Source organism: Panthera tigris, chromosome D3, assembly GCF_018350195.1.
Source record: "Panthera tigris isolate Pti1 chromosome D3, P.tigris_Pti1_mat1.1, whole genome shotgun sequence".
NCBI classification, from domain to species: Eukaryota; Metazoa; Chordata; class Mammalia; order Carnivora; family Felidae; genus Panthera; species Panthera tigris.
Window position 1 is genome coordinate 68556881 of NC_056671.1, and position 15462 is coordinate 68572342.

A 15462-nucleotide genomic window follows, 5' to 3' on the forward strand; every position below is an offset into this window, starting at 1 on the left:
GACAATAGCCAAAGTATGGAAAGAGGCCAAATGTCCACTGACGGATGAATGGATAAAGAAAATGTGGTATATATATAAAATGGAATGTTACTCGACAATCAAAAAGAATAAAATCTTGCCATCTGCAACTATGTGGATGGAACTGGAGGGTATTATGCTAAGCAAAATTAGTCAGAGAAAGACAAATTTCATATGACTTCACTCATGTGAGGACTTTAAGACACAGAACAGATGAACACAAGGGAAGGGAAGCAAAAATAATATAAAAACAGGGAGCTTAGCATAATATAATTATGCTAAGCAAAATTAGTCAGAGAAAGACAAATTTCATATGACTTCACTCATATGAGGACTTTAAGACACAGAACAGATGAACACAAGGGAAGGGAAGCAAAAATAATATAAAAACAGGGAGGGGGACAAAAACATAAGAGACTCTTAAATATGGAGAACAAACAGGGTTGCTGGAGGGGGTGGTGGGAGGGGGGATGGGCTAAATGGGGAAGGGGCACTAAGGAATCTCCTCCTGAAATCATTGTTGCACTAGATGCTAACTAACTTGCATGTAAATTAAACAATAAATTAATTAATTAAAAAAACAGGTTCTTTTTACTTTTGACCTCCTCTTTGTGATGCATAAGTGCACTGTTACTTTCTGAATATGTGGGGGTATTTTCCAGATGTCTTTCTGACTGATTTCTAGTTTAATTTCCTTGTGGTCAAAGAACATATTCTATATGATTTCAAGTCTTTAAAATTTGTTGAGGTTTGTTTTATTTCCGGTCTGTGCTCTATCTCAGTGACCGTTCCAGATGCACTGATGATGACGGGTGGGATGTTCTATAATTGTCAGTGAAATCAAGTTGGTGGTATTGCTTGGGTCTTCCGTATCATTACTCATTTTCTATTTACTGTATTAGTTATTGAGACAGAAGTGTTGAATTCTCTAATTATAATTATGGATGTGCTTATTTTTTCTTGCAAGTCTATCAGTTTTTGCTTCGTGTATTTTGAAAGCCCCGTTGTTAGGTGCGTCCACATCTGGGATTGTTATGTCTCCTTGGTAAATTGACCTCTTTATTGTTACATGGTGTCCTCTTTATCTCTGGTAATGTTCTTTTTTCCGAAGTCCACTTTGCTGATAACACAGTCACTCCAGCTTTCTTTTAATTAGTGCTTGCATGATCAAACTTCTTTCAGTCTTTTACTTTTAACCTGTCTAGCTCTTTCTACTTACAGTGAGTTTCTTATCGACAGCACAGAGATAGATTCTACCTTTTATCCAGTCTGAAAACTCTCTTTTAATTGAGGCACTAAATGCGGTTATTGACAGGGCTGGATTTAAATTTATCGCATTGCCTGTTTTCTCACTGTGCCACTATTATTATCATTGCGACTTTTTAAAAGTTTATTTTGAGAGACAGTGTGTATGCACGAGTGAGCGCACATGCAGGGGAGGGGCAGAGAGGGACAGGGAGACAGCAAATCCCAAGCAGGATCCTTGCCGTCAGCGCGGAGCCTGATGCAGGGCTCAATTTAGTGAACTGTGAGAATCGTGACCTGAGCAGAAATCGAGTGGGACGATTAACTGACGGAGCCACCCAGGCACCCCTTTCTACTATTATTTGTTTTGCTTTAAACTTGCCTTTGGATTAAATATAATCTTATGATTTTATTTCATCTCCATCTTTGGCTGACCAGTTCTCTCTTTCTCAATTTTTGTGGTTGGCCTAGAGTTTATAATAGACATCTTGCACTTATCAGTCTACCTTTGAAATACCCTTTCCCACGTGAAGACCTGAAGAATTTGGCCCCACCTGCAAGTTACCATTTTGCGGATCTTGGAAGGATATGGAGATTTCTGGGTCAGTGATGAAGGACAGTTATTAGTCAAGCAACAGCAGCAACCAGAGCACTGGCCTTTTTTCACGGGTTCTGCAAGCCCCAGTTTGCACAAAGGTGGTTTGAAGAAGCTGGATGACCCCCCCTCCCCACCCCCATGCAGTAGCTTATATTATAGGAAGAGAACCGTGAGCTCAGGGAGCCCAAATCTTTTATAATGGTCAGTAAGCAGGCCTACCTTTTGCTCCTGAGGGAGACACAGACATACCCTGATCCCACCCCTATGTTCTCTTTGCCTGGGACACTCTAACCCCAGATATCTGCCTGGCTTACTCTCTACCTCCTTCAAGTCCTAGCTCAGATGCACCTACTCAGAGACAGGCCTTGTCTGACTGTGCTCTTTTGGTTTGCAATTTCCCACCCTTATTCCAACCAGCACTCATTCTTCCTCCCCCTTTTTTTTTTCCCTTAAGCAATTGGTAGATATTGATGTCATTTACTGAGATCAGGAAAACTGCAGAAGAAAGAGTTGATTCATTCTGTTTCATTTTTTGAAGACAACAAAAGAATTCTGATTTAACCTTGTTCAAAATTTGTGGGATTGTTTTTTTTTTTTAATTTTTTTCAAACGTTTATTTATTTTTGAGACAGAGAGAGACAGAGCATGAACGGGGGAGGGTCAGAGAGAGAGGGAGACACAGAATCTGAAACAGGCTCCAGGCTCTGAGCTGTCAGCACAGAGCCCGACGCGGGGCTTGAACTCACAGACCACGATCATGACCTGAGCCGAAGTCGGACGCTCAACCGACTGAGCCACCCAGGTGCCCCTATGTGGGATTGTTAGGTAGACAACAGAATGCACTAGTCTGGAGCTCAGCAAGGATGGTCAGGTTTGGAAATACACAAAATCTAACATGAATTTTACACTGTCCAGAGATAAAAATAGTTCTTGCCTTTACCACACTATATGACTTGACTGTTCATTGCCTCTGTTCCTTACTTATATGCAGCCATGAAATTTCTTTCACGTCTTCTCTCATTTGGTGCGGTAATTTGATCGCCCTGCTACTTAATTCGGCCAGATCATATCACTTTATGGGTTAGATGGGAAGGATATGTGGCAGTGGCTAATAGAAATTTGGCCACTTGAAACACATGTCGATGTCCTTCCATGGAAGTTAAAAGTGCTCCAAGGTTAGTCTCTCCTGTCTTAGATATTCAACATTGCTGAATGTCTCAATGAAAAATATCAACTCTGAACTGCCTGTCAGCTAAAAATAACAGCAATTCATAGTCTACCAACACTTTTCAAGGTTAACTCCACGAAAAAAGAGCAACGGCTTGCTTGAGCCAAATTTCAGGGGGCATTTAGGGCAGCGGAGGGGAAGGCAAAGTGCTGAGAGAGACAAAAAGTAGGGATGTTATTTTTATCTCTATCGTGGCATTCTTTCCAAAATATGTAAAAGAGTTTAAAATGCTTTTTGAATGATCTTCCATTGTGCCCTGCACTATTTCGGACGGCAGCATTCAACAAAAAGTTGTTGGAAAACCTGCTCGTTTGAAATCTTACGTCAGGTTATTCAAGTGAATGCTGCAAGCATAGAGAGTCTCTGGTAAGAACACCCGGATTCGAGGCCTGGCTGAGTGACCTACTGGCTAAGTGACCTTGGGCCGACCATTTTGCCCCTCAAGCTCAGGAGAGTGAGCGCTGGGTGGATGTCCAGTTAACACGCTGCTTCATTTCCACGTGGTCACGCACCGTGTGAAAGCACAGCAAGGTCCCTTCTGTTTCCTCACCTTCACTCTGGTTCTTACATCTTTCCAAGGAAACGAAGTTTCCTGCATGGTTCTCCCTGCATGGTTCTCGTGTGTCTCTTCAAAAACCAATATGGCCCTTCTGAGATATTTTTTTAAGGATGTCATCTGTCTGGTTACTGAGAAGGATCCTCAGTTCTAACACTGGTGGAATAAAGACCGATCGGACATCATTAGACGTGATCCTGAGAGAGAAAGGAAATGGTGAAATCTCTGTGGATAGGACTAGATGTTTTTAGGCAGTGTACGAGAAACTGTGGGAGCATTTAGTCAAGGGGTTCGGTAGGTGGGCATGGTGATTTCACACATGGGCATGGGCTTTGTCATCAAACTGCCTGGTCTGAGTCCTGCCTCTATGACTTTAAGAATATGTGACTGTGAGCAAGGTAAAATCTCTCTAAGCTGGTTTTATCTATAAATTGAAGGTTAAAATGAGATATACTTCATGTACACCCTTTTCCCAGAAAGCTACTACGTAGTATACACTCTTGCCAACGTGACGCGGTCAGCCGAGAAAGAGGAAGACACAGGAGCCAAAGTCAGCCGAAGGAGACAGGGGAAGGAAATTCCCAGGAAGATGTTGCAACCGGGCAGGAGAACCAGAGCACCGTGTAACTGGGGCAGAAAGCAGGTCTCCAAGAAGAGAATGGAAACAAAAACTTGATCTGATCTGCTTGACCATTTTGCGAGGAGTTTTAGAGTTATGGCTGAAAGTCTGTCGCTGTGTCCATGACTGGATGCATGTAACACATCATCAAGAAAGGCCTAGAATCCAGAACACATCAAGTATCTGCACAAAGATAAACAACAGAAAACCTGGCAAAGGATTTGAATGGAAACTCATAAAAGCGGAAACCCGTGAGAGGTGGGGGAAGAAATGCTCATCCTCGGTGGTCATCAAGAAATTGCAAATTAAAACTATAATGAGGTGCTACCACAAAACTGACAAAACCAAGTGCATGTGAAGTAACAGAACCTCTCATACACCACTGGTCAGAGAGTCAACAGTAGCCCCCCACGGAAAGCACTCTGGCATAATACACGTTACCTACTAAGCAATTCCACTTCTGGGCGTACGTTCAGAAAAGGGTATGTGCCTGTGCTTACTTATGACCAAACTCACATACTTTAACCGTGTAAGAATTTAACTATCGAGGGGCACCTGGGTGGCTCAGTTCGTTGAGCGTCTGACTTCAGCTCAGGTCATGATCTCACGGTTCATGAGTTCAAGCCCTGCATTGGGCTCACTGCTATGAGCACAGAGCCTGCTTGGATCCTCTGTTCTCTCTCTCTCTCTGCCCCTCCCTTGCTCATGCTCACTCACTCTCTCTCTCTCAAAAATAAACAAACAACAACAAAAAGAATTTAATTATTGAATGTTTTTCTGAATGTAAGTAATATAAGGACAAGGATGTTGGCTCTTCAGTTTACTCTGGTGCCTGGTATTGTGAATCAGATTAATTACTCAAGAAACGGTTGTGGAATCACAAAAACACTAATTAGAAAAGAAATATGCACCCCTGTGTTCACTGCAGCATTATTAACAACAAATTATGGAAACAACTCAAGTGTCCATCACAGATGAATGGATAAAGAAGATGTGGAGTATATATACACAATGAAATATTATTCAGCCACAAAAAAGAGTGAAATCTTGCCATTTGCAACGGCATGGATGGATTCAGAGGGTATCATGCTAATGAAATAAGTCACAAAAAGACAAAAACTGTATCGTTTCACTCATATGTGGAATTTAAGAAACAAAGCAAATGAAGAAAGGAAAAAAGAGACAAACCAAAAAACAGACTCTTATCTAGAGAAAACAGATGATCGCCAGGGTGGCGGTAGGTGGGGGCATGGGTGAACTGTGTGAAGGGATTAAGAGTACACTTACCATGATGAACACTGAGTAATGTACAGAATTGTTGAATCACTACATTGTATACCTCAAAATAACAGAACACTGTATTTTAGTTATACTGATATTATAAAATAAAAAAATCAAAAAAAGAAATATCCTATTCACAGTTTCCTCAGAAGTGTTTGTTTTCATGCAATATCTTTAGCATTTAATAAGATGATCCTATTATATATGGATGATTTTTTTCTTCTCATTTGCTCTACTACAATAAATAAATTATCAATAGGAAAGGCTGGTTGCTTTCCAGGGTCGAATGCTACCTGCTCATGGTATTTGGTTTGCTTGATAAACTACTGAACATATTTTCTGGCTACTTTCTTTAAGCTTTTCCCTAGTATGTTAAGTTAATTAGTAGGAGATTAATCTGTGAGAAAAAAAGGAAATAGTTGTGGAACCAAACTGAACTGGAAAACACTAACACAGCAATAGAAATTAGAGCAAAAACATTTTTAGAAAGGACAGAAAGGTTATAAACCTGGGAAGAGTGTTTAGACATACTTACCAGAGAAATTCACATAAAAATGATAATGAAATACCACTTCTGATATAAAAAGACAAATATTAAAATAATTATACTACTCAAAGCTGCAAGAAGAGTGTAGTGAGACAAATCCTCTCGTAGATGGAAATAAGATGATTTACAGGTGTTGCTGGATTTACAGGTGTTTCTGCCCAGTGTTTCTGGAGAGTAGTATGGCAGCGTGTGTTGAGTTTTAAAAATAGTGATATCCTCCAAAAATAAAAACTAGTACAATTCCAGTTCTAAGACCATACCAAAAATATAACTGAATACAGGGGAAATACGATTTATTTATAAACTGTTCATTAATTATGAAATAATATAAAATATGTGAAACACCCAAAATGAGCACAAATGGAATAATGGTTAAATATTCTTTTGGGACATCCGTTATCTTATACGTCACACAGATACTAAAACGTGAGATTTTCAAAGAATTGATGATACCACAGAAAAATGTTGATGATCTAAATGCTAAGTAAATACGGCAGAATATATTCTGTATAAAGTATGATCTCGATTCTATTAAATAGTGTGTGTGTAATGCACACGGAATACAATAATTGTTATGGCAGAACAGACTACAAATCTAGTTTATGTTCAAAGAAGGGATTCTAACTTATGTAGTTTTTTTTTTTTATCAAAGTTTGTTCAACTTTTTTAACACTCAAAAAAGAATCGTGGGATCTCCATTTACACTTACCAGATCGATATTTTGCATTATATCCTGAAATGAAGGATGAGTTCGAAACTGTTCAAAGAGATCTCGCTTGTAAAGCAGTGCGTACACCAAGTTTGGATTGTGGTGAAGAGAATTTGTCAGGCAGGAATTGATGATCTCTAACATCATTCGAATCACTTCTTCGATGACATTTAGGTCTTGTGCCTGATAAAGAAAGAAAACACACACAGTGTTCTTCTCGTTAACACAGAATTAATCAGACCAAGAGTAACTGCTTTAAAATTATAACGACATTGAAAAGATAATGCAAAAGAGATCATTTGTCAAGAATCTTTAGATTATTTTTCTGATTATTTTTGTCAAGAATCTTTAGAATCAGGTTGATCACTTACTACAGTATTTGAGTAAAAATCTTTTGAACTCAGATAGTCACAATTAGAAACTGAAATAATAAATCACAGACTCACCAATCTAGGAGGAAATGTGGTGCTTACTGAGGCCCTTACTTACTAACCTCTTGTTGGTATTCCCATATGGCATCACCCTAAATCATTAGACTTCCACAGTTTAAGGTGGTGGTTGGGTCTTACCAATTCCAAGAAAAGTGCCTCATTCAGAACATGACCTCACTTCTCTACACTGTCATGTCGATCTTTCTGTTTACAGATAAATAGCCTACTGTTTTGTCTCTTTTTCCCCAGTCAATAGTCTTTGGGAATCTAAACATGAAATAGTTACAAGACAGCAAAAACAATCAACAAATCTCTTGGAAGAAAGGACAACGGAAAGAGCAAAAATATAGGTAAATACAACACTTTCCTTTTCCTCTTGAGTTTCCTAAATTATGTCTGAAAGTTACAGCAAAAAATTATAACATTGTCTGATGTGGTTCTTGATGTTTATAAGCGAATATCTAAGACAATTATACTATAAACCAGGGAGGGCAAAGGGATGTAAAGACAGAAAAGGTTTCTACTTCTCTCTTGAACTGTTAAATGTCAACAATACTAGATTGTGACAAGTTATGTATGTATACTGTTTAGAGCAAATCTACACAGAGATCCACACAAAAACAGTATATACATACATCAAAATGGAATTCTAAAAAAGTGTTCAAGTATCTACAGGAAGGCAGAAAAATAAGACAGGCATACGAAAAATAGGGAACAGACAGAAAACAGAAAGTAAAATGGCAGACTTAAGCTCTAAAATATCTATCAGTAATGACATTAATTGCAAATTGTGTAAATAATTAAAACTCAAAGTTTTGCAGCGTGGATAAGAACACAAGACTCAACTATATGCCAGCCCCAAGAAATCTCAAATAGAACTCACTTCAAAATATAGTTAGGTCAAAAGCAAAAGGATGAGAAAAAGATATACCATGCAAATATTAATTGAAAGAAATGATCTGATCTATTAGTGTCAGATAAAGTATACCTCAAAGACGGTATGGCCTGCAAAGTAAAAAATGTTCACTATCTGGTCCAGCAGACAAAAAGCTATGCTTATTTGCACACAACTTATCTCCACTTGTACAATGTATACGAAGTATAATGTCCAGCATTCAATCGAAATGTGCAAGACAAAGAAACAAAAACCAAGTAAAAACAACTCACATCCAAGAATCAAAGTAACCAGCATTATCAGACTGACAGAAAGATATTAAGAATATCTAACAAGAAATTTTAAAGAACTATAATTTACAAAATCTATCATGATTGATGGGGAATTTTAGTAGAGCTGAAAACTGTAAGAAAGTGACAAATGTAAATGCTAGAATTTTAAAAAATATAGGGGTCCCTGGGTGGCTCAGTTGGTTGAGTGTCCAACATAACTCATCAGGTTATGATCTCACAGTTCATGAGTTCAAGCCCCACATTGGCTGTCAGCGCAGGGCCCACTTCAGATCCTCTGTCCCCTTCTCTCCCCACCCTGCTCTCTCTCTCTCTCTATATATATATATGTATATATATATATTATTCATATATATATAATATATATTCCTATATATATTTTATATATATATATAATATATATATATATTATATAATATATATATATCAGCAGTAAAGAACACCTAGGTGGGTTCAATAGCGGACTTCACAGAGTCTTGAAGAGATAATGGCTGAGCATTAAAATAATGAAAGAATCAAACAATGATCTTCTAAGAAGCTCAGAGAATATCCCCCCACAAATGCACCCAAAACAAAACAAAACAAAACAAAACACACATCCAGATACACCATATTCAACTTGGAAAGCCAAAGACAAAAACACATTAAGTACGAGACACAAGGGTAGGAATTATACGAGGGGGCTTGGAGAAACGACACAAGCTGATCTAAACGGAGGGGCATGGATACAGTGCTGAAGAAGAGTCAAAGAAGAATTCTATAGCTAGCAAAAATATCTTTCAAATGTGAAGGTGAAATAGGGATTTCTTTCACACTAAAATAAGCTGAGATAATGTAGGAGACACCTGTACCGTGAGAAATGTACAACAATTTCTTCGGGCATTAGAATGAGTATAAAACCAGACTGGATGGCAGACCTACACAAGGAAATAAGGACAGTTTTATTTTTTCATCATTCTAGAAGAAAACTGGTCTCAAAAGTAAAATAGGAACAATGTATTATCAGTTTATTGCATATGTAAAATACATCACAACATTCTCTTACTAATGGCCATCCAATCAATTCCTGTCTCCTCGTTTCTACCAGCAATGATACAGTAAGTGTATTGGTAGATCTGCCCTTACGTCTGTCTTCTGTCTGTCCTTGGGGCTTATATCTGTCCTTCCACCTCTCTGGGACAGGTTCCAGGAAAGGGACTGCTGAAAATATTGGATTTGTATCGTGAATAGATGTTGCCAGATTGTTGCTTAAAGAGCAATAACAACACGTGTACACTGTCATGTAGGAAGGCTTATGCCTGAGTTTCTCATCCACATATATAATCATCTCATTTAATAGTCACTGTCTGAAAGATTCATCACTTCTGGACAGTTATGTCAAAATTTCCCCAAATAAGAAAGGGTTTATCTATTCCTCCAAGCGATTCACATATTCAGAGTGACTCTAGGTCCATGATTGTCATCTTTAAAAAACCAACAACACATTTTTATCACTATCTACTGTTTCTCTCAATCCATATTGTTTATATTATGTGTTTTACTGATATTAACGTCGTTGTACCATCTTCATTTTTTTTTTCTTTAACATTTGCCAGGTATATCTTTAACTTTCAAGCCTTTAATTTTCAAACTGTCTGCGTTACTAGAAACATATATACTTAAAAGCAACTATATAGCTAGGTTTCAGAGTTTGTAAATCTAATCTGTGGGGCGCCTGGGTGGCTCAGTCCGTTGAGCATCTGACTTAGGCTCGGGTCATGATCTCGCGGCTCGTGGATTCAAGCCCTGCGTCGGGCTCTGTGCTGACAGCTCGGAACCTGGAGCCTGCTTTGGATTCTGTGTCTCCCTCCCTCTCTGTTCCCTCTCCTGTTCACACATTCTCTCTCTCTCTCTCTCAAAAATAAATAAACATTAAAAAAAAATCTGATAGCTTCTGAATTTTCAGTGAGTTTAGTTCACTTACATTTGTTGTCATTGTTGGCACCTTTGCATTTATTCCTTCCATCGTGTTTTGTGACTTTTAAATCAGTTAGCTATTGCCGTGTGACAAACTACTCCACAGCTTAGCAGTGTAGAATAGCAATAATCATTTGGTTTGCTAATGATCTGGGCTGGCCTTGATGGGGACAGCAGGTCTCTGCTCCATGTGGCTTCCCATGGGGATGCCTGACTGTAGGTTAGAGGCTCTCCTGGTATGACAGCTCACACGGCTGGCAGATTGGTGTGGCTTGTGAGAAAAAGGGTGGGAGGTGTAGCTGGGGAGTGGGGGCAGGGTCTTTGACTCTCTGCACATGGTCTCTTCTGGGTGGCAAGAACTTCCTCACAGAATGATGGTTCCAAGAGATCTAATTATCTATTCTCAAACTTTTATTTAATTCTAATTCCCACAGAAAACGATCCTGACAATGGTAATTTACAAGTTATTTGCTACTATGACTGGATTCTGGTGCAGGTACCTACTATGCATGGCAATAAGCAAATGGAATCCTTCCTGCTTCATTTTTAAAAGGCACTGTTGGGCAATAATCACTACTTGTACAAAGATGAAAAATAAGAGTAAGAGTTTCTTTACAATTTCAGAATTGTCCAAATCTCAATATTTAAACAGACCTAAATGTTATCTAATCACATCACCATTCGGGTGTCAGAATTTCAAATGGTATTTAGAGAAGATTGCTATTTGATTTTTTTTTCCCATGACGATGAAATGAAATAGCACTTGTAAAGCCCTTAACATAGTGTGTAACACACAGTAAGGACCGCACCATGTGAGTGTTTTTTTTAAAAAAATAATAATGTATTTGAAAGATGAAAAATCATGGTAATTTCAGCCATTATATAAAAAGAAAAAGATAAATGCCTTTCCAAAGTTGATAAATTAATTCAATTACTGTAACTATAAAGAGTTAGAAATCACATTTCTTAGTCTTAAATATAAGCCCTGAATTCCACTTCTATTAATTTATAAAACTGGTCCATTACAGGGCATGTATAGAAAAACTGACTTACGTTTATGGAATTATGTAAGGTTTTTATAAAAAGATGTGTCTTAAAAAACCAATCATGTTTCCCGTGTATTGTGTCAAAATCAGCTCTCTCAGGGAAAACCTGATGGCTCACCGGGAGAGCAGCAAAGTATGTGGAGAATGTCATGTCTTTTTCATTCATGGGACTTTGTTTTTAGCACATACAGTTTCCATTCTAGAAACGGATCCCAGATCAGACTTTCTTCTCCAAAAAACCCCCCAGAGTCCCCCCAAAAACAAAAAACCAAAAACACATACTTATTTAGTTGTGCAAAGTCTCAAATGTAAAAAAGGGACCCCGAAAAATGGTCCCATGTTCAGATGTTTCTGACGGTTTTTGTACATGTTGGTAATGAACACTGAACAGGTTCTGTGCGAAGCTGTGATTTCACATCTAACAAACAGGCAGGCAGTTGTGGGAGGATCTGACCCTGTCAACAGTGCTCAGGGTTGCCTCATTATATAAACTTCCTTTTCCTTTTAAGAGGGAATTTATACAGTTAAATAGTTTCAAATCATTTATTTTTAGTTTCCTTAAGAGAAGCATATGTATCTTGTTTGTATTAGTTTTGGGGGGATTCCAAGAGAGTTGTCTAAATTTCCTGCATTTTCAGCAGAAAATAAAACCTTCAACAAAATTAATGGGACTTTGCCAAAGTGGGGATGAAGGGGGAGGAAATGCACAGGCAACGCTCTTTTTAAAGTTAATGTGCAAATGGCCTTCAAAGCCAATCATTTGGTGATAGACTCTTGTTATCTTTATGTTGTTAATTTATTGGCACACACACTAAAAAGCTTTGTGACCATGTTAGTTCTAGCCAGAACTGGATTCGCCCCCAAATATCAAGCTTCTGATAGCAAGAACTAGCTTTATATTACATGGAAAACCGCAGCTGAAGAATAAATCCTGTGACCAGAGGAGACAATGTGTAACCTTAATAACGCGGGAGTAGGGGAGTGGTGGGGGGAGGCAGAGCAAAGGCACCACCGGCCTCGGCCTCGTGTGGGAATGTAAAACGATGTGGTCTTTTTCTTCATTCTTTGGACAGGGTTTGAACGTGGCCCACAAGCCTAAACTAGAAGCCTGGGAAGTCTGTTATTTAAAACATGCTTACTGGTGGCAGGAAGGCAAGATAATGGTGGCTGCTAGGGGACATTGGCTAACTTTACATGTTTTTCCATACCTGGAAAAGAGCCAGAGAACTCGCACAAAAAAGCAATGTTCTGATGGAAATCCAACTAAGTTGCAGCCCCCCACAATCCCATTACCTTAGCAGGCTCCTCACACGGGGCGTAAAGTGGGGTGTGGGGCAGTGCTGTTCTGATTTCCTCAGGCCCTCGTACGGGCAGACAGCAAGCGGACATCCAAGCCTGGAGTTTTTTTGTTCTGTTTTTAAAAATGTATCATTTTGCCTTAAGAATTAGTGTTCATGGGGTACCTGGGTGGCTCAGTCGGTTGAGCATCTGACTTCGGCTCAGGTCATGATCTCACGGTTCGGGAGTTCCAGCCCCGCGTCAGGCTCTGTGCTGACGGCTCGGGGCCTGGAGCCTGCTTCGGATTCTGTGTCTCCCTCTCTCTCTGCTCCTCCCCTGCTCACACTCTCTCTCTCAAAAATAAATAAAGATTAAAAAAAAATTTTTTTTTAAAGAATTAGTGTTCATTTCCACTCTTCTTCAAACTGTATTGGTGTTTTATCATAAAAAGAAAGATTCTGGGGCGCCTGGGTGGCTCAGCTGGTTGAGCGTCAGGCTCTTGATTTCAGCTTGGGTCACAATCCCAGGGTCGTGGGATCAAGATCAAGCCCCACGTGGGGCTCGGCGCCGAGCCTGGAGCCTGCTTGGGATTCTCTCTCCCTCTGTCCCTCCTCCCTCCCTCTCTAAAACAAAACAAAACAAAACAAAACAAAACAAAACAAAACAAAACAAAACAATTTAAAAAGGAATATTCTTTGACATCCTATAAAGTAAAATCTGAGTAAAATAACTCCCTAGTAAGATGTATCTTTTCTTTATAACGGCTTTGATGTTCCGCTGTGTGGCTCCCTCATCCCAATCAGAAAGAGAAGAGCCCCGTTCTAGTCTTAGCTCTGCCTACAATGAGCTGTATGACCTTTGTTAAGTCACTTCACCTAGGTTGTAGTTTTTCATCTGCAAAAACAAGTGCTTATAAGATTAAAAAAAAAATCCCTTGCTGGGGCGCCTGGGTGGCTCAGTTGGTTAAGTGTCCGACTTCGGCTCATGGGTCATCTCGCAGTTCATGAGTTTGAGACCCACGTCAGACTCTGTGCTGACAGCTCAGAGTCTGGAGCCTGCTTCGGATTCTGTGTCTCCCTCTCTCTCTCTGTCCCTCCCCCACTCGTGTTCATTCGCGCTCTGTCTCTGTCTCTCTCAAAAATAAATAAACATTAAAAAATTTTTTTAAAAATCCCTTGCTACTTGGGAGTCTTCGCTTCCATAGAGAATGCAGAAAACACTGAATTTAGAAAGCAAATTTTATTAGAGTAACCAAACACATAATTAATGTAGAAAAATCTTTAGGATGACCTCAAACTTCAGTAAAATTCAGAATTTACGTCAGATTACCCCAGCACCTTGAATAGAGCCACTGTTAGTTTAGAAGGGAAAACCACTCAACAACCTTTGAGAGTAAAAATGTGTAAGTCTGAGTTTGAAAATAATCATTCTCTAAACCCTGTGGCTTTTATCATGCATTAAATGTCAAGGTTTATTATCTTTGATATTGTTAATGCACAAAAGGGAAATCATTCCTTTATTTTTTACTTAAAAAAATTTTTTTTAACTTTCTTTATTCCTGAGAGAGAAAGAGAGAGAGAGAGAGAGAGAGAGAGAGAGAGAGAGAGCATGAGTGGAGGAGGACTAGAGAGAGGCAGACACAGAATCCAAAGCAGGCTCCAGGTTCTGAGCTGTCAGCACAGAGCCCGACGTGGGGCTTGAACTCGCGACCTGAGCCGAAGTTGGACGCTTAACCAATTGAGCCACCCAGGTGGCCCTAGGGGAATCATTTCTAAACGTGGGTGCCCTTTTTTCATTCTTTCTCCCTAAGAAGAGTCAGTGGTGCTAAGAATCACATATAGGAGAGTTACAGCCCAGTTAAAAAAAAAAAAAAATGGAAAAAGGAAGACCAGAAGTAGCTGCCACTCAGTGGAGAGAGGCTCTAGACTGGGTTCTAGCCCCAGTTTTTCCATAGACGGGACAAGTTACCATCCAGGCCTCGGCTCCTTCAAATGTGAAATAAGTGGGCACTCTGGGGCAAGGCAGGGAAGCACGATAAGGGACCCACACTGGCTTGTGCTTAGGATGTGTGAAGATCACCTCTCTCACTCTACCAGTGAGAAAAAGCCAGATAATTTAGTAAATCCTAAGTCTTCTTGAGGCCATCAGAGAGTAATTTTGGAAGTCCATCAAGTGACATGAACTCCCCAGAGGGACAAGCCCCTCTAAAGAGAGAAGGAGCACACACACCCTCTTGTTTTTGGCAAGCACAGGGGGAAGACATGGTCTCCACACAAGCTGGTAGAAAGAAATCAGACACTATTTCAATACGTTCTTAAAGGCTAAGTGTGGTCTAATGTGTCAGTCTGGAAAGCTGGAGCCCCAGATACAGTGGAGTCTGCACTCACTTGAAAGCTCTTTTCTCCCAGCCATCACCAGGTGCTCAGGAGAAAGGCTGGGTGTGGAGAAGGAGACGGAAAAGAACCCTCTATCTGACCCCGCTTTCCACACCCTCCTCTCATGCTAAGCAAAAGCTTGAAGCTACTGGGGCAGCAAACTCTACTGGCCCAGAACACACGGAAATTTCCACTGTTTCTGGGGGAGAAGTAGAAATATAACCCATCTGCCTCTGAATGAGAAGCAGGAAACTCATCTCCAGGACCTAGGCAGGGATCTGTTTCTGCTGGTGGGTGAACCAAACAAAAACCCTCTAACAGTGGGGATTAGGGTAGGAAACCATATGGGGTGCAGAATCCTATACCTGGATCTCATGCTACCACTGGAAT

General features: G+C 39.8%; 1 protein-coding gene across 7 annotated transcripts in view; it reads right to left on the minus strand.

The window, feature by feature from the left end:
• The window catches only part of DYM (dymeclin), a 350029-nt gene that overhangs the window by 57060 nt on the left and 277507 nt on the right, over positions 1-15462 (minus strand). For all 7 annotated transcript variants that reach the window (XM_042962563.1, XM_042962565.1, XM_042962564.1 and 4 more), the window contains one exon: positions 6802-6984. In XM_042962563.1, the coding sequence (XP_042818497.1) occupies positions 6802-6984 (183 nt within the window). The remainder of the gene's footprint in view (positions 1-6801; positions 6985-15462) is intronic.